This window comes from Hibiscus syriacus, unplaced genomic scaffold (assembly GCF_006381635.1).
Source record: "Hibiscus syriacus cultivar Baekdansim isolate YM2019G1 unplaced genomic scaffold, ASM638163v2 tig00110833_pilon, whole genome shotgun sequence".
NCBI classification, from domain to species: domain Eukaryota; kingdom Viridiplantae; phylum Streptophyta; class Magnoliopsida; order Malvales; family Malvaceae; genus Hibiscus; species Hibiscus syriacus.
The window spans coordinates 1,219,396-1,238,121 of record NW_024062884.1 but is presented as its reverse complement, the minus strand read 5'-3'; the positions used below and the strand labels follow the sequence as shown (position 1 = coordinate 1,238,121).

The window sequence follows — 18,726 nt, the reverse complement described above, 5'->3', positions numbered from 1 at the left end:
AGAAGAATTCATGTAGTGCACTAACTCATGCGCTCCAAGAATATTGTTCAAAATTTGTCTACCTGGAAGAAAGGCTGCTTCATTATCACTTATGCATGCATTCATGATGGGTTTAAACGATTCACAAATACCTTTTATACGACTTTGTAAACCACCGTGCAAGCTTATAGGTCTAAACTGCTTCATATATTTAGGATCTTCCACTTTGGGTATTAAGACTAGAATAGTCCTATTAACTTTAGCCATATCCTCATGACCATTCAACAGTTGTAAACATACATTAACCGGATCGGGTATGCTAATATTGAAAACCCTTTAAGGGCAATCAATATCAACCCTCTAAATATCGAAACCTAACGTTTGATATTGATTTTCTAGTTCAAATAAGTCTCAATTATGATCGTCCCCTGAACTCTCCTTTAACAAAATGTATCCGGACTCTTCTTTGGTGACACAAATTGTCTCGATTTCTATTTGTTACTCTCTCGAAACTCCCTTTTGATTATAAATCCCACATTACTCTCTTTATATCGATTTATCCAATCGAATTATCAATTGGGCATTGATCCCAATTCCATTTTATTTATTGACATTTTCTTTCTTTCAAACATTAAATCACATAGCATTTTAACACAATGCTTATTCATACTGTATTCATGGCACCCATCGATACTAATATTAATTTTTTTTATTTCTATCACACACACAACAAATAACATTTCATTTTCTAGAACAATATCAACATGTCATCATGCTCAAACATTATCAGCATTGCACTTTCATATCCAAAACACACATATTTAAACACAAGGTACTAGAACAATTACAGTAAAGTACGTAAAAATTGGGATTGGATATTAAACCGAAAAATCGGGGAGGTTCAGGAATAAGAAAGACAAGCTCAGTCAACCAGGATTCTTAACAATAACTTAAAAGCCAAAACTAACATATTCGAAACAGCAACAAATAACAAACAGAAGGTAATGTAGAAAAAAAATGTGTTTGCATTGCATCTACGAGGAAGGAAAATGTTCAAAGCAGCAACAAATAACATCCTACAATAAAAACTAAACAGAAGGTAATGTAAAGTACTGTAATGAGAAAATAGCTAAAACTTAAAGAGTACCATAATGATGAGAAAATTTCAGACCGAATATTCGAAACCAATAAATCTAATGGTTGTTTATTTTGGATGCCCTTTGACAGCAACTTCGGCAGAGAGGAAACTGGATGAATAACATCTTGGCCGGATACTTTTGCATTTGAGAGCGTGAGAACCTCCACAGCTTCCTCCACTTTGGCAGCCAATGATTCTGGAGACTCTAATAAAAGTAGCAGTTCTGCATTGTCCATCTCTAACAGCATCCCCGTGATTTTCGGTACCAGGTCAGGCTGCAACAACAATGCCATTGCAGATTATATATGTGTGTGTGTGTATAATAATGCAAGGGGAAAAAATTCTATGGAATCACCTGGTGTTTCTGAACAAGAGGGAAGAGTCGTTCACCAAGTATAGTCTTTTGCTGCTCAGGGGAACGGGCAGCAAGCATGCTACTCAACATCTCAGATCCTTGAGATACGGCTGCAGCAGAATTCGAAGCTGCCTGTGGGACCCTAGACCCTTTGTTCACCTCTCCTGGATGACCATGTGGTACATACTTAGCTTGCCCATCCCGCTGCAAAATGTAGCTCAAAGGGATCAATAGTTTTGATATAGCTTGAACATGTGTAACAATGTATATGTGTTCGTATAATATGTATATATACAAGGAGAGAAAACAACCTGTAGGTTACTTTGATCCTTGGATGGAAATGATAGCCTGATTGGTGGTTGCAGTTGTGGCACATATGTGACAGGGTGTGCACCACCCTGTGTAAGAACATGTCATTCATCCGACCCCGTTTTGCCTAGTTTGTCTTGGATTAGTGGGTACCTACAGCACAAAGTATCATTAGTTCGAACAGCTAACATACTCATTAAGATGCTGATGTAAATACCATGGGCAGTGGTGATGGTTGAAGGCTGGTCTGGTTGGCGGTGCAAAGCCATTGGCCCTCCACCCTGGCCTCAAACCTAAAGGTTGGTACATCATCCCCGGCCGTGGAGGTACTGTGAAACAACGCCAGTTGGAGCTGTGTAGTAAAGTGGGATACCCTCCAGGGAAAATAGCTGTAGAAGGCCCTGCTAGTCCGGCCATTTGTTGTGCATACTGAAGTTGTAAGTGTGCTTGTCTGTCCTCCTTCCTTTGAGCAATAGCGACATACAATGGTTTGTGGTGAAACATATATCCTGAAATTAAGAGATAGTGATAACTTCAAAAGATACCAAATCCAACGTATGCAACTGAAATAAGTGAATCTCTCCATTCGAATTTCCACCATTAAAGTTAGCATACCGTGAAATGTGTTCACAGCTTTAGCAGCCTCCTCAGGAAGAAAAACAGACAAATCCGAACCCCTTGCTTAGTCCTTTGTTGCTCGCATAAGTTTTGCAGAATAATTGTTCCACACGACTGAAATGTTCTCTCAGTTCTTCATCAGTCACTTCATCATCAATATTCTTCACATAAACATTCGAAGCCTGAAATGGATACAGATACAAAAAATTGTAAATAGCATACCATGAATTACATTCAGTCAAGAAATGAGATCAGCATACTTTATATTTCATGATCTGCTCTTTCGTCTTTCCTCAAATTGATGACGCAATATTGCTCCCGTTCTGCTTTCTTCTGCCCTTGCCACATATATAACCTTTGAGCCTAATCAATGCAAATATAACCATATAACCAAATTAACTAAGCGCATGAGTCAGTTATTGAAAGCTATTGAGGCTAAAAAAGTGGTTTAAAAAAGCCAACCGAGTTGTGATCCATTCACTTCCATTGCCTCCTTAGCATCATCTGGATTTCAAAGTCACAAAGCCAAACCTCTTGAGGCTCCATTTTCATCCCTTGCTACAACCAGGCTAGCGATTTTTTCCCGAACTCGGAAAATTTCTCTTGCAAAGTCTCTTCTTTGATATCTGAATCCAAATCCTTAATTACAAATTTGTATATTTGACATCAGGACTTGGCAAAACCCGATCACTCTTTTTCATAAACTTCCCAACATATCTGAGCAAAAGAAATAATAATACAATTTTAATAATTTCCAGAGCAGAATTCAAAACATCAATACACATAAGAATTTCATACATCTGCTTATCCCAAACAATGGTGTTATTCAGCTTCTCGATAGCAGCATTTGCAGATTCCTCTGACTCAAACTGAACAAACCCATAACCTTTACTCTTCCATCCTCAAAGGTTGCAACTTGCAAGATATTACATTTCCAAACTGGCGGAATAACTCTTGCAGCCCCACATTATCAATTGAATCACTCAGATTCTGATATGAACAGATACACTTTCAAATTCAGAATTCCAAAACAAATGGAATCTTATTTAGTATATTATTAAAAGGAATCGAAATTGAATCACTCAGATTCTGATATGAACAGATACACTTTCAAATTCAGAATTCCAAAACAAAATGGAATCTTATTTAGTATATTATTAAAAGGAATCGAAGGATTTGAACCTTAACAAACACATTTCCAACTTCATTTTTCCTTGCATCAGGATCTCGAAGTGACCACATCACCCTTATCATTTTCCCATTCAGCAAAGTATGGTTTTTTGCCTCAATAGCATGTTGTGCTAGTCACATCAGAAAAGGAAAAATACAGAATATTTTAAAGATGGATTTCATATAAAAATACGAAAAATAAACATACAAAATCCAAACATAATGTACTCAACTATGGTAGATACTAAGAAATAATTTCTTAATTTATACTAGTATTTCTCTTAAAGACCAGAAAAACATATTCAATGTGATTGTGGATTATGATTTGCCCAAAAAACTTTAAAATTGAATATACCATCGTAAAATCTTCAACATATACTGTATCTGACACTCATCCATCGATCAACACAGTAATATTGGAGGAAATAAACTGTAATTTGAATAATTCACCCATGGTTTAATAGAAACAATAAAAATAAATCATAATTCTAACACCAGGCAACAGAAAATTTATTAAATATTTTCATTGATCGAAACTAAGGTAAGCATTAAACATCGATCAAACAGCAAATTTTTGAAGATCAAACGAAATCAAAAACCAAAATCCCAAACCCTAAATATTTCACATCCTCAGATGCCAAACAGAAAAACACTGAATATTTGAAAAAAACGAAAGAGAGAAAGAAGGTAATAAGGAATCCGGCATACCATCCTGAGGAGAATGAAGTTGACATAGCCATAACGAAGAGATCTCCCCGTAGAAGAATCCCTACAGACAGAGGCCAGCTCTTGAACTCAAGAAAGTTTCGATCAGTTAGCGTCAGAGACGTCGGGGTGCAAGTCCCACGTACAACGAAACAGGCGAAGCCTCCACCGTCATCGCCGCCGCCGATGGAACCGACATTGTGATTAAACGTAATTCCCACTTCTAAAACTGCAAATATTTCACCTACTTCCTTTTGTTATTTACAGAGTGATTAATGACGAGAATTTGGGAGTTTTTTTTTTTCCTTTTCAAAGAGAATTTTGCATGGACGCAAGGAGAGCAGTTTGGGACGTTCAACTATAAGGAAATGCAACGCACCCGTCGCGTTATCCTACGCGGCCTTTTCAGTGCGTTTTGACCGCTGAATTATTTTTCTTTTGTATATTAAATATTCATAAATTGAGTAGAAATGTATCTAAATTTAATAATTTAATTTAAATAATTAAAAAGAGTAATTAAATTCTTAAATATTTCTTAAAATATTTCAAGAGATGCACATTTAAAAAAATCGACCAATGTCTAGTTTTTTATTTTCTATAAAAAATAATTTTTCATGAATCTTGATTTAATTAAAGGGATGGGTGAATATTTTATCCATTGTTTTTAATAGTTTTTTTTTTAAATAGTTTTGGGTAAGACTGGGTTCATGTAATGTGAAAGTCCAGACGCAATGGCGCGTGTGGAATATTGGAGGCCTGTTTAATTTTGTTTTTGTTTCCGAATTTTAATGTGTTCAGTAAAAAGACCAAAAAAAGGTAAAATGGGGGCCTAAAAGACTGCTTCAAAACAACTCATTCTTTTGTAGCTCCCACTGTAATTTTTGCAAAGTTTTAACGGCCTCAATTTGTACAATTGTTTGTACAATTGCCACGTTAGGGGTGGCAAAAGAGTCGGATTTTTGGTAAGCCCGACCTGACCTAAAAATATTTATCTTTCATATAAATTTGATTTGATTTGAAAATTATATACATTTCGTTTCATCTGAAATATATAATTTCTTACCTGACTTTGACCCGACACAATTTTAGAATATAATCTGACCTCCTCGAGATTGTATAAATAAAATTAAATGAATTTTTTTAAAAGAAATTACATTATTATCTTCGGGTAGGATAGAGTTGAAGTTTTCCATCTTCTACTCTAAAAATTTAACTCAACCCGATCCGAACCCAAATATTTTTTTAAATCTGACTCTATCAAATCAAATCGAATAAAACTTATTAATTTCGGGTTAAATTTTTATGTCACGTCCTATTTTACGGTAACATACTCTTCAACTTTTGTATCCTCGTTATATAATTTCCATTCTTTTACTAGTTTTTCTTTTATATAAATAGTTTTTAAAGAAAAAGATGTATTTATAAACAAAAATAATTATTATTGGTTAAATTTTATTCTCGTATAATAAATGTATTTTCTTTATTAATAATATTTTTATTCTTAAATTTTATAAATTTTCGTTTAGCATATTTTAATTAAATTGTTAATTAATTTTTTATAAGAAATTTTTTTTGATTAAAGGACTCGTTAAAAAGCTCTCTTAAAACCTATAGGGGAAAGAATGCTCAAACTTCATTAACTTGAAATACATCTTTTACAATATGGATATTCATGCATACAGGGGCGGACTTCCATAGAGCTCGGGGTATCCCGGGCAACCCCTCATCCAAGGGTGGATCTCTATGGTGCCCGGATATCCCAAGCAACCCCTCCACAAGTGCCATCCCTAATCCAATGCCACCCCTCAAAAGTATTACCCCTGCAGCTCTTGCAACCCCTGACGAAGGCTCCTGGTCTGCCTCTGCATGCATAACCTGAAGAAAGAATCACTCTCAATAAGCACATGAAATACCCAACTCACTGATTAATTGCAAGCCATAACATAAAGCATGAGTTTCCACACAACTGGCTACACGGGGATAGTCGATTGGTTTCGCCTTTCCAGGTAAGACGAACCCATCATGATCACGTATCAGCAACAATAGCCAGGGTCGATCATCGGACGGACACGCCACATCAACATTAAGCTTAACAAAGCTCGAAGGCAGTTTTAACCAATGATCGTATGGTTAAGGAGGTCCGATTCCGACGGGAGATCAGCATATCACTATCAAAAGAAGACCACATTACCTTACAAGAAACAATCAACCACCCAGGTAATAGTTGATGCTCATGAACAAATATATTGCGTCGATGCCAGATTTGCGATAAAAGCATGATGGTAAATGTAAACAACTGTGTTTCCAAAAGAGAGTGCAACGTTTCGAGCCAAGTCCCACATGAATCAAACACGCCGGAAGTCACAAAAGAAGGAAGGCCGACCATTAAAAAGATCGGTCGAACTGTCTAACAGTCACACAGAGAATGCATGACAGTTCTCAACAGCACCACAAAGATAACACCGGCCCTCAACAATCCCCGCAAGGAAAAGACGACGACCAACTGGAAGAGCTTCATGAGCAGCTCGCCATCCGAAAAGTTGAACCTGAGGGACAGTAGGTAACCGTGAAATAACAAGCCAGAGTTTCGACGGAGTAGGAACATATCAGTGTTGCCGAGAAACCAAGCAACCCGATTAAACAGTGTAGTTCCCAGAGGAGTGGCCTTCCCAAATCAATAAATCCGACCAAACCGGAGCGATAGGACAGTTCAACACCATGGAAGCAGCATTAGAAGTAAAAACTTGTCAGATAAGAACCACATTCCAGCGAGCTTCTCCATAGACCATGAACTCACCAATACGAATAGGAGTTACCAAATTATCAGTGTACTAGCTTGCAACTGAACAGGAGCAATATGAATCGTAATTTAATTGTTATATTTTGTTTTAATTTTATACATGTTTTATTTATAATTGTTTATTTAAAAGTATTTTATATCATAATTTGAACTATTATTTAATTTAATACTATACATGATGTATCTATTATATTTTTTACTATAAAATATATGCGGATAAAATAGTATACATGTGTATTAAAATGAAACAAAAATTAAACTTTAGGTATGATTTGAAAAAGTTGAAAGTTCAAGCACTGAAATGGACTAAAATTAATAGTTTAGTTTTAATATCTAAACTATCAGTTTTGGTCTGTTTTAGTACCTAAACTTTTATTTTTTTTAAATTATACCTGAAGTTTAGTTTTTATTTTACTTAGTATCCTACCATTAAATACTTTATTTTTTGTTTCATTTAGTACTTTGTTCAAAATTTAACGTTAAGTTTTGAAAAATTTAAAAGTTTAGGTTCTAAAATTGATCAAATTAATAGCTTAGACACTAAGCGCGTTAGAGGTTTTTAATGCAATGCACTCAAATGAAATGAAAATTGTACGTTTAAGTATGTTTTTGAAAAATTGAATTTAAGTACTAAAACGGAATTAAACTGATAGTTTTGATACTTAATGCGTAGTTTACCCTATAATTTGTCCTATATACTTTTAATCTTTTATTTCAAACAGATTTTCGTGCAGCATTGAAGAAGCCACGTAACATATTTGAAAAGTCCCTTCTATGCCTAGAAATGAGGGAGTAATTCGCTTGAACACTCCCCATTTCCAATCGGGCCATCTGGGCTTCAATCATCCATGGCCACGCTAGCGAGAAAACTGCCTTCATCGTTGCCGTATTTTCTTCATCCCGATTACCGGATTGACGGAGGGAATCTCATCTCCGTTGATGAGCCATGGCGGATCCGGATTCAGGTGGGCCTCCTATTCATCTTCCTCTTCGTCATCAACAACCACGACGTGTTCGAATTCTTCATCATCTAAGCGGGAGAAGAAGATAACTGACCGTCTATCAGCCGTTATAGACGCCGTCAACGACCGGAAACTTCCTCCCGAGCTGCGTGGCCAACGCAACAACGTCAGGTATGTATGTGTTATTTGGTTTATTTGTATTTTTCTTCATATCAGATTATAAAACGCAATTTCCAACTAAAACTTGTCGAATTCTCAGAATTTTGATTCATCACGGACAAATTTTTCATATCTACCTTAATTATTTTGATTTCTTCATGATCCTTCCATGCTAAATGATACCTGAAATAGGCTATGCAGTTGGGCTTTGTAGGTCATCTTCCTTGTCGAAATGGATATTAACTAAGCTTATAGTTTAATGGGATTGGTTCTATATTTTGGTACCTTAAAAACCAGGGATTTAAACAGCGGTCCACTATCGGAATAGCTGTCGCTATATAGCAGTAACAGTTCCATTCGAAACTGTTATTGTATGACGGTGAGCTGCAGTGACTGCAATAGTATCCATTATGTCCGGAATAATGATAAACGCAAGACAACCAAAAACACATCTGTAACCGTAATTTGAATCCCCGTTAAAAACTGTTGAATTTGGTCTGTGGTATGCTTTTGAAAGAAGGTGGCTATGGGGTTAATGCTACCATTGTTAATCTGGAGAAAGACTTTGGAACCTATGCATACTGATGCTTTAACTCAATTGAATGATTTATTTTCATAGTAAAAATATTAATATTTTCAAGATTTTTTCCAATATGATATCTACCTTTTTAGAGCAATAACATTGTTGGGTTCTTTATTGAGATGAAGTTCTTTCATGTAATCATTTCGAATAGGTCGGAGACCGATATCATCAATGTAGTTGAGCAAAGAATATGGCATTCAATGGAAGAGGGTCAATTCGAGAATTTACCGGGGAAAGGCAAACCTCTTAACCTCAACACGAATCCTCACGCAGATCCAGCAGAAGACACCCTCTATAGGATTCTATCAAAGAATGGATGTGCGCCCGAATGGGTAGAACTTAACAAGGAGATCAGGGGCAGAGTATCCGAATGGCGAGTTGCCTTGGAGAAAGCATGGAAAAGCAAATGCAATGGGGATGATGAAAAATGGTCTGAGCGATGTGAATCATTAAAGATGCAATTACGTGACATCAACGATAAGGTAAGCCTCTCATAAAAACGATGTGATTCTTTTGTATTTTAGGCTTAATTATGTGTCTCAAGAAAAATGTATGTGCTTGGATTGCAGGTTTTCCGGTATAATTTAATAGTTCCGTTCGGCCGTCAAATGTTCGGACTGAAATGGGAAAAAGAAGTGGCTCGCCTAGAAGAACAAGTAGAGCCTTAATATCTCCTAGCCATGTCTGAACCAAAAGAATATGAGTATACATTTTGATTTGAGTTAATGGATTGAATGAAGGAAGAATCAACCAGATGGTCATCAAAGCAATACTGTTTTAATACACAAATGTAGGGGTGGTTTTGGATCAGGCTGTAATGCTTGTTTCAATAGTCTTTTTTAAGCTGGTATTATCGATTATATCATCTTAATCTAATGGTGATTTATCTCTTTTGATTTGGGTGAAGAAATGAGAAATGATAGTGAGCTGAAAAATGTTCAATGGAGCTAAGATATCAAAGAAGAGAGGGTTCAGATTTCTTTTTCAACCATGTATGGTTATATACTCATCTTCAACGTCGGTGTCAGGTTTAGGATAATGATGAATATGTGTAGATTGCCAAGGTTTGTTGATATTGTTATCAATGTTATCATATAACGGGTGACCACTGAACTATGGTCATTAACCATTTTGACCACCAACGTTTAAAAACGATCAAACATACCATCGAACTATTTAAATGATTCAATCTAACAACTAGCCGTTAATTTTTAACAGAACTGATGACGTGACCTTTAATAAAATTTGTATAATTATATATTTAGTCCTTAATACTTACGTAGTTTTTCAATTTAGTCACTATTTTAATTCATTCAAAAAAATTAATCCTTCAATCCGAAGGTGCCATGTGTCACTATATCATTGGAGGGTGAATAGAAAGTGAGCTTAAGGAGTTTCTGAACTAGTGACCCCTTGGCTCAATGGATATGGCTTTGCCGATGGGCTAGGCCATTCAATTGGTTTTTAGTTACACAGTATTCTATATGTTGTGTTTAATATTATTTCATATATATAATTTAAAATATTAAACTCATTTTCTGTAAATAATTTAACTTAATTTAAAATGATTTTAATATTTTTAATGTTTAAGTTAAATTATTTTTATTTTGTAATTTGGATTCTCTAAATAATTTTAAGATATAATATTATTTTAAAATAATCGTAAAATAATTAAATAAAATATTAAACTCTGTTTTATACATATATATATATGAAATAATATTAGACACAACATATACAACATTGTGTAACTGAATGGCCTATTCTAATGGCAAAACTATATTCATTAAGCCAAGCGGCCATTGGTTTAAAACACCTTAAGCTCACTTTCTATTTAAAATAATTTCCTCTTACATAGCATGGCCACTTAATTGGTTAAAAATTTTATTTAATTAAAATATTAAAATAAATTAAATTCAATTTTATTAACGGTTACGTCATCACTTCTGTTAAAATTAACGGTCAGTGGTTGGATTGAACCATTTAAATAATTGAGTGGTCAGTTTGATCAATTTAAATGTTGGTGGTCAAAATGATTAATGACTATAGTTCACTAGTCACCAGTGTAATTTACCCATAATTTAAGTCTCACGATGATTATTTATAACTTGTCGGGGTTCGTAGATATTATTGCAAGATACAAATTTGATTATGACATGTCACGTCAACCAAAGAATGATTTCAATAAAAACTGCAATCGCATGGATGATATTAGAATCTGAAGACCTCGATAGACGAAGAATCAATTGCGGAAGAGATACAACACTTATCATCTTTGATCGAGAGAATATCATAAAATAATTTCAATCGAGACGTCTATATTAAAGCTTTTACTGCATTAATGGCCTATCAACCATTTACAATACCACAACTACTACTACATTTATGATTCTTGGATTTCCCATCCCTGAAACGATCCCTTTCAAGATCATATATGATATATGGTTATGCATGCTGCATTATTGATATTATTTTGAGTCTTTTATAGTAGTATGACAATACACATATGTATACACACGTGGATAACTTTTTTTTCTCCCCATCCCAGTTTCTCTTGATAGAAACAATGCAAAGCAAAATTAAAAATCGAACAAAACAGACCACAAGGATTTAGTTCACATGTTTGGTTTGTGCTTTTCACCCTACAGGGGACAATAGACAATTAGGGTACAGAACCGCAACCATCTCCGGCTGCCTTGATCATGCAATAGGAGATGTTTTAGCCGCAAGGTGGATTAGAGCACGTCGGTGGTAACTAGTTCGGAGCTTCTTGTACTTCTGCACGAAAGTCCCTATATCGATCTCCTGATCGAGGAGCTGCTTGTTCATCATGTCTGATTCCTTATCTGTCTCATTGATTGCATCTACAAAGAGGAAGCCACCATAATTTTATTCTTATAATCGATGATTTCGAGCCTAAGCCTTGGGAGCAAATTATCAGCAACGATTACCTTGAAGCCTGTTGATAAATGATGCAGGAGAGTAGAACTTCAGGATTTCTTCTTTCTGGCTCTCGAGATCGTTTAGTTTCTCCAGAGCTGCTGCGAGTTCCGTGGTCCGAATAATTTGGCACTGTTGTCATAAAGGGAACAAAATGTTTTACAAATAGATAATCTAATAATATTAATCAATGGCAAAAAACGTATACAAGATGTGCTGAATATTTCACCTGGTTTCTTAGCTCCATCATTTGTGGTTCTTTATCCAAATTGTTCCCTGTTTATTAAGATAACAAAAATTAGCATTTTGTCTGCTGAAAGAGTTGCTATTTTATAATATGATTATCATATATTGATAGATCTCACTAGCAAGCTGCAAAGTTTCCTTCCGGAGTTCATCTCTTATCTGGTAGAAGTTACAAAGACGGAGTAAGAAGCGAAAGAAATGACAAAATATGGTAATGACAAACAAGGTTTTCTCAATGTGTACACGTGCAGGTTGACCCAATAGTATTCCTACACGAGAGATAACTAAAAGAGCAATCACATCGTGAGACCAGCAAGGGACTAGAACAGTATGTGCACAAATGAAATGAAATTCGAATACTGATAAAGGTTCCCGATTAACAATGAGTCGTGAAACACAGCAAAATGGAAGAAACAAGGGTTAACTAACAGAAATGACCATGGGTTCATTCTAGTTAATTTAAAAATATATATATTATCCCCAAGACCACCATAGCCAAGAGTACATCATCTTTGGCTAGGTATTTGGAGTTGAGATTTAAGAGTCCTTTAGATGATCTTTTGTCTGAACATAATAAGCATATGCAGATCTTTCAACAACTATTTTAAAACTCACGTAATATTTAGGCCTTTTCCTTATGTTAATAATTATGTGCCAAATATGGCATAAATGTTCTGATTTTCTCGTTAGCAATAGACCATCAATCTCATCAAACCCACTAGTTAACCAAAACCCTTGTTTATACTTTATTCTATGGACTAAAGACTAAAGACAAACCATAAGACCCTGAGACCAGAGGAGAAATCCACTATCGAATAACAAAACAAAAAGTGCAAAAAATGCATAGATCATTTGAAAAGGTGAAATGAAATAAAATAGGGTAGATTTTACTACTCACATTGTTTTGAATTTTAACCTGATTCACTGATAGTAGGAACTGATTGTATGCATCCTTGTCAGACAAAAGCTTCCGTAATTCATCAACACTAAGAAAATAAGAAAGTCATTTGGAGTTGCAAGATGCATTCTTAAGAAAAACAATCACTTTTCCTTGAGTAAATTCCAAACATTAAGTCAAGAAATGAATAAATAAATAACAGAGAATAATAGATCATTAGTAAAGCACAAAAATAGTAAGGAGGAATTAGAATCTTAATTTCTTTCATAAAAGGAAATGAAAATTTCCTTGCCAATAGCCCAATAGCAAGGTGGAGAGCAAGAACCAGATATCCCACCTTTTGTCCCTTAAAAGAGCAATGATTCCTGCAGCTTCAGAGGGTGAAACTTGTGAGGGAGAATGTGGCCTTTCCGCAGGTCTCTGTCCGCTGAAGCTGTTAGAAGCACCGGTACTTGGTGTGGATGGCTGGGAAGTATTAGGAGAGCTAACACCAGGAGGAGGATACCAAGAATGTGAAGAACCCTCTTGTGGACGTGGCTGAGCTTGTTGCTCCTGTGAACCCCTGCAACATGATCAAAATTTAGAGAAACCAAATATACATGTCACAGAGTATTCCAACGGAAAAACAACTCCAACTGAAGTTAGAAAGGTCAAGATCGAGTTATAACTTCAGATCAATATCTCCCAAATACGATCACAACACAAATTAAGTACCTTCACAACTTTCAAAACCGAAACAATTTCTATACCATTTGAAAGAGTAACCCCTACTCAACATAAGGTGCAAATATTGCCGTTGCATATTAAAGCAACCAGGTAATAGCAGAAAAACACATGAATCATGTTACACTTTAGAACTTATCCTAAAATGATAAGCAATTAAGAGAGCTTACTCAAAACTGATAATGCAATTCCACATTATGCTTAAATCCCACATTATGCTTACTCAAAACGGCTAATGCAAGTTCCATTTATGCCATGTGTGCAGAGCACCTCTCATTTATTCTATTTTAAACAACAACAAATTTGGAAGAAGAAGAAGAAAAACGAACACTTTTGGTCGGCTGCAATTTCTAATCCAACTAAAACATGTTCTTATTTCTATGAAAATACAATAGCCTAACTCCCCTTTAGCATAAATTTTGGAAGTAAATGGCGACTCTTATAGAGATTAATAGACAAAAAAAAAACCCAAAATCAAGCAAACCCACAATTACATTAATACAAAGAACATCAAAAAGCCCTCAAAATTAAGCTGAATCGAAATTCATAACATCAAAAGAACAAAAGAGCGAATAAATGGAATCCGATTATCCAAACAAATGAAAAGAGATTAAGGAGGTAACGACAGAGAACGTACCAGAACCTGAACATAGCTCGCGAACGGATCGGATTGTTGATTGTGGGGTAATCAATAAACTGGGCTTGATCGGAACCCTAAAGAGAGAAACGACCTTAATCGATTGAGCCGAAAGACGAAGAAAAGGTTAATTGTCCCTTACTCTGTAAGGAGATATTATTTCGGATTTTTGTTTCAACCAAAATGAACTCGTTGGGGATCCATATTTTTATGGAGACTCTACGAGTTTTTTTTTTTTTAAGTTTTTGTTTCCACGTGGTAGGTTGTTATTGGTTTGAGAATGCGTCCGAGGACGAAGCATCAGAGACGAAGGTACATGGAAAATATAGCACCCCCTTCGCACCGTCTTCTTATTTTGAATAATTTATTTAAGGGTAAACTACGTATGTAGTATTTAAATTATCAATTTTATTTCGTTTTAATATCTAAACTTTTGATTTTTTTCAAATTATACCTAACATTTAGTTTTTGTTTCATTTTAGTGTCCTGAAAAGTCAAAGGTGACTTAGTTTCCATGGTTTACGGTCATTTAAGTTGGTAATGCTTGGTAAAAAAGTATGACAATTAATTCAACACCCGGATTGCTTGTTGGCATGAGTATGAAAAGTAGAGTATTATCCAAATAGTGATATACTTGGTGATAATGTTGGTAACAAAAGCTCAGAAAGGTATTCAAAAAACTATTTAGGCTTTTTCAGGTGTATTGTATTGGAGAGTTTTCCCTTATCGAAGATTATTCATCTATTCCCATGTAGCAGTTACATGAATGACATTTCATGCATAAGGGGATCGTCTAGCTGGAACGAATCAAGGGCACGTCACATTTTTAACTCCATTGACTCTTACTTGATTTTGTTGATTTCCATTGTCCCAATCCAAAGAGATGTGATCATATGGGGTAATCATGATTTCAATATATGTTCTGTCCATTCAGGTTAGCCTCCCAATCATTCTCTGACATCTGTTTCTAAAGTTTGAAAATTAGTTGTTAAAGTATTGATCCTGCCTAAGATTAAGATATTTGATTGGAGAGTGGTGCATGGTGAGTTACTGGTTGGCAAGTGGTTACATGAAGCTGACTTAAGTGATGGCCTTTGTCCAATGTGTGGTTTGGAAGAAGAAACGGTAGTTCATATTTTACGGGATTGCTCTTGTGCCCAAAAAACTTTTATTTGCGCTGGTATGCAGGATACGTTCTTGTCCAATTAGCTTGTTTCTTCATTGGATTGGTTAAACTCGATGATTACTAATACAGATCTAGACAACCTTGCTCGCTTTCTTGTATTGTTTTGGAACCTCTTAAATGTGAGGAATTCCAAGGTGCATGATAACAAGATTTAGTCTCCATGGATACTGACCACCAATGTTGCTCCCTTCAGCACGACTACCTCTTGACCATGATGTAGGTGCCGGGGAGAGCAAGGACTTTGCGGTTTTTTCTAGGAGCAGTCTCATGTATTGATCTGCGAAGTGGCAAACTTCCCCTCCAAATTATGTCAAAATCAATCTTGATGGTGCTTTTTAGCCTATTGGGTGTATAGCTATTGAGGGGGTTATTGCCCGAGGTTCTGTTGGCCCGGTGTTTGGCGGTTGTGAGCACCACTTTTTTATTTACTATATCTCATGCCCATCTTCCACCAAGCTTCCACCATCCCATTTCTTTCCACCAAGCTTCCATTATCATATTTCTTTCCACCCACTCCGCCACCCCAACGTTCCACTAATCATAAACCAACAGAAAAGATTAAAAAAATATTATCATTTATCCACTAAATTAAATCAAATCCAGAAAGTGGATACGATGTCCTACCACTATTTAGTGAAAAATCCACTACATAGCAAATATAAATGGTGGCTCATTAGAAGCAAAGAGGGGGAGGTTGGCTTGAAAATCGATCAGGAAGGAAGAAAAATTGGGAGACAGATCGTTGGGTTAAAGGGCTAATAGCAGCTTTGGTCCTCATAGCTCTGTAATCTCACATGCATATTCTTCAACGATTGGGGAAAACCGTAGTTTGGTCCCTGCCCTCATAATATCACGTGTACACCATGCATATAATGAAATTATTTTCTCTTGATTTGATCCTCAAAATTTTCTTATATTTCATTTTAGTCACTAATTATTAGTTTTGTCTTATTTTCATTTAGAGGTCGATTGAGATGATTTCGGGGTTACTATGTTATGGGTGCCCTCGTTGGAATCAAGACCATTAGAATAGAAGAGGTCTCTTGGCTAGGTCTAGGCTTGCTCGGTCATTTTGGTGACTGTGAAGAGAGAATAACGTCGGTAGGTACATGGTGTGAAGGACCTTGGAGCTTCCGGTTTGAAAAGAAAATAAAGAGAACGATTTACTAAGTATTAAGTTTAGTTTAGCTTACCTTACTAGTGCATGGTAATCGATTTGGAGAAAGAAAGAGTACAAGAAAAAGGAAGGGGTTGAGAGCAACAGAGAAGGGAACCAGGCGCAAGAAAAATAAAATGGGTTAAAATTGGGTTAGTAATATGACAATAATTGTTTAATATTCTAAGGCTAAAATTGGGGGTTAATCAAACCTAGGGATGGCAATGGGTCGGGTCGGGTTTTTGGGCCACCCGGACCCGACCCGAGAAGAAAGGGTTTTCACCCGTGACCCGACCCGACCCGACGAAATTAAGGTTTCACCCGACCCGACCCGACCCGAATATATGACTTAGAAACCCGACCCGACCCGACCCGAAATAAAAAAAAAATTTATTCAATGAAAACAGTGACTTAATTGAAAAAAATTATATATGGAGGGACATTATTGTAATTATCCCTAAATATATAGGATAAAATTATATATATTTTTCGGTCGGGTCAGATTTTTTCACCCTAAACCCGACCCGACCCGACCCGAACAATACATTTAAAAAAAACCCGACCCAACCCGACCCGAACCTGAAATTTTTTTAAAAAAATCCAACCCGATCAGGTCGGATCGAGTCGGAACCCGTCGAATTCGGGTTGAGGTGCCATCCCTAATCAAACCCACGTAGGTGGCCACTCCATTTAGTGTTTTATAACTTTTGTTTTTTAATTTATGGTTTTAACCTTAGATTTATTTGCTTACCACGTGGATGGCTCCAAATTCATTTATCTTTGTTAATTTGTGCCCAAAGTTAATTACTATTGTTTGTACGCGTTGTCCTTGTTTTAATTTGGTTTAATTGTGATTTAGCCTTCAAGTTTTTGATTTATTGCACTTTAGTTCTAAATTTCATTTTTGGATTATTTTCATTTTAGTACCTGTGTTATTTAATGTTTGTAATTTTTTATTTTGGTTTATTAACCCTTTAAATTTTTGTTCTAATTATTTTGATTCTTATAAGTTTAACTACTTATTTTATTTTATTTATTTTCTTTAAGTTATTAATCTGAAGTAAATTAATTAAATTTCAATAAACGGATCATATTTTAACTTGATATATTTGATTCAGGATATCCACCATTACGACAACGCGTAAGCGAAACAGTATTAATTTTGGGCGTTGTGGGGGTGCTAATCCTTCCCCACGCGTAACCGACTCCCGAACCCATTTTAATTGAATCTTTGGTAAACACATACTAACTTTTGTCTTAAAAAAGTTTTTTTCTTAAATTTTTTTTAAAAGACGTTTTTAGGTATTCGACCTACCTAACCCAAATGTTGATGACGACTCTATCCAATTTAATTCAAAATCACCCATTTTCCAAAATTAAAGTCGTAATTGTTGTTTTTAAAACAATTAAACAATTGTCCCGCCGAAAAACGGTTACGACAACTGTATGGCTGCTTTGTCGCTAGGTTTTATCGAAGCTGGGCTTTCGGATATTCATCATTTGAACGCAACTCTTTCTTTGGTGAGAGAGTATTAGTGGACGTATGTAATCTTTGAATCGGACTCAACACTTGTAGTCAACAAGCTATCTCGACCGGAGGAGGACTTGTCCATGTTAGGTTATCATATTCGAGAAGCTCGTAGGATTTTGGATGCTAATTTAAATTACAAAGTGTGTTTTGTTCCTATAGTTTGTAATATTATGGCACATACATTGGCTAAGCTAGGTCGTTGGTTTGAAAATGCCTTGTATTTTGACTTGGATTGTCCCGAGATTATTACGCTACTATAACTAATGACTCTTCTTCTGGTAATACAAGATACTATGACATTATTTTCCCCTTATAGGTGTTAGATCGGTTTTTTTAATGAGGTACGTTTTCTTAATAAAAATATATGAATCTAGATACAGTAACAAAGGTAATATACAATAGAAGCATTTGAAAACACAAATAAATATTTTGTTTCCAAAAATCATCTAATTAACAAGGAAGAATTCATTCTTCCTTCCTGTTTGCAATTGTGAGAAAGACCTCAACAGTGAATCTGACAATCTATCCAACTGTCTAATAGATTGAGGAATATTCGATGTTGAAGAAGAAGCTTCCCCACTGTCATCTATTAAGTATATGCAGCTGATCCATTGACAAAGATCGCTTCAAC

At 35.6% G+C, this 18,726-nt stretch overlaps 2 protein-coding genes and 1 pseudogene across 4 annotated transcripts; 1 reads left to right on the top strand and 2 right to left on the bottom strand.

The window, feature by feature from the left end:
• Positions 1-1,183: 1,183 nt before the first annotated feature.
• On the bottom strand, positions 1,184-4,473 carry LOC120143142 (annotated as a pseudogene).
• Positions 4,474-7,830: 3,357 nt separating this feature from the next.
• Positions 7,831-14,966, top strand: LOC120142964 (dnaJ homolog subfamily C member 28-like). 2 transcript variants are annotated; one of them, XM_039157398.1, is made up of 4 exons: positions 7,831-8,207; positions 8,930-9,260; positions 9,348-9,460; positions 14,955-14,966. In XM_039157398.1, the coding sequence occupies exons 1-3, from the start codon at positions 8,014-8,016 to the stop codon at positions 9,444-9,446; spliced, it is 624 nt and encodes a 207-aa protein (XP_039013329.1). In that variant the 5' UTR covers positions 7,831-8,013; the 3' UTR covers positions 9,447-9,460; positions 14,955-14,966. The 2 variants fall into 2 exon arrangements, with proteins under 2 accessions (XP_039013329.1, XP_039013330.1); XM_039157399.1 differs by lacking the exon at positions 14,955-14,966 and having other exon boundaries at positions 9,348-9,766.
• On the bottom strand, positions 11,186-14,420 carry LOC120142962 (vacuolar protein-sorting-associated protein 37 homolog 1-like). 2 transcript variants are annotated; one of them, XM_039157397.1, is made up of 8 exons: positions 14,223-14,420; positions 13,354-13,424; positions 13,200-13,275; positions 12,863-12,950; positions 12,084-12,123; positions 11,948-11,994; positions 11,730-11,850; positions 11,186-11,642 (listed from the first exon to the last, which is right to left on the bottom strand). In XM_039157397.1, the coding sequence occupies exons 1-8, from the start codon at positions 14,234-14,236 to the stop codon at positions 11,479-11,481; spliced, it is 621 nt and encodes a 206-aa protein (XP_039013328.1). In that variant the 5' UTR covers positions 14,237-14,420; the 3' UTR covers positions 11,186-11,478. The 2 variants fall into 2 exon arrangements, with proteins under 2 accessions (XP_039013328.1, XP_039013327.1); XM_039157396.1 differs by having other exon boundaries at positions 11,288-11,642; positions 13,200-13,424; positions 14,223-14,413.
• Positions 14,967-18,726: the final 3,760 nt, after the last annotated feature.

Excerpts from the sequence above, each read along its gene's own strand:
- LOC120142964 (XM_039157398.1), top strand. The coding sequence starts at position 8,014 with ATGAGCCATGGCGGATCCGGATTCAGGTGGGCCTCCTATTCATCTTCC. Across the intron at positions 8,208-8,929 it reads GGCCAACGCAACAACGTCAG|GTCGGAGACCGATATCATCA; the intron begins GTATGTATGTGT and ends CATTTCGAATAG. Across the intron at positions 9,261-9,347 it reads TACGTGACATCAACGATAAG|GTTTTCCGGTATAATTTAAT; the intron begins GTAAGCCTCTCA and ends CTTGGATTGCAG.
- LOC120142962 (XM_039157396.1), bottom strand. Across the intron at positions 12,124-12,862 it reads AGGTTAAAATTCAAAACAAT|ATAAGAGATGAACTCCGGAA; the intron begins GTGAGTAGTAAA and ends AACTTCTACCAG. Across the intron at positions 11,851-11,947 it reads TGATGGAGCTAAGAAACCAG|TGCCAAATTATTCGGACCAC; the intron begins GTGAAATATTCA and ends TTATGACAACAG.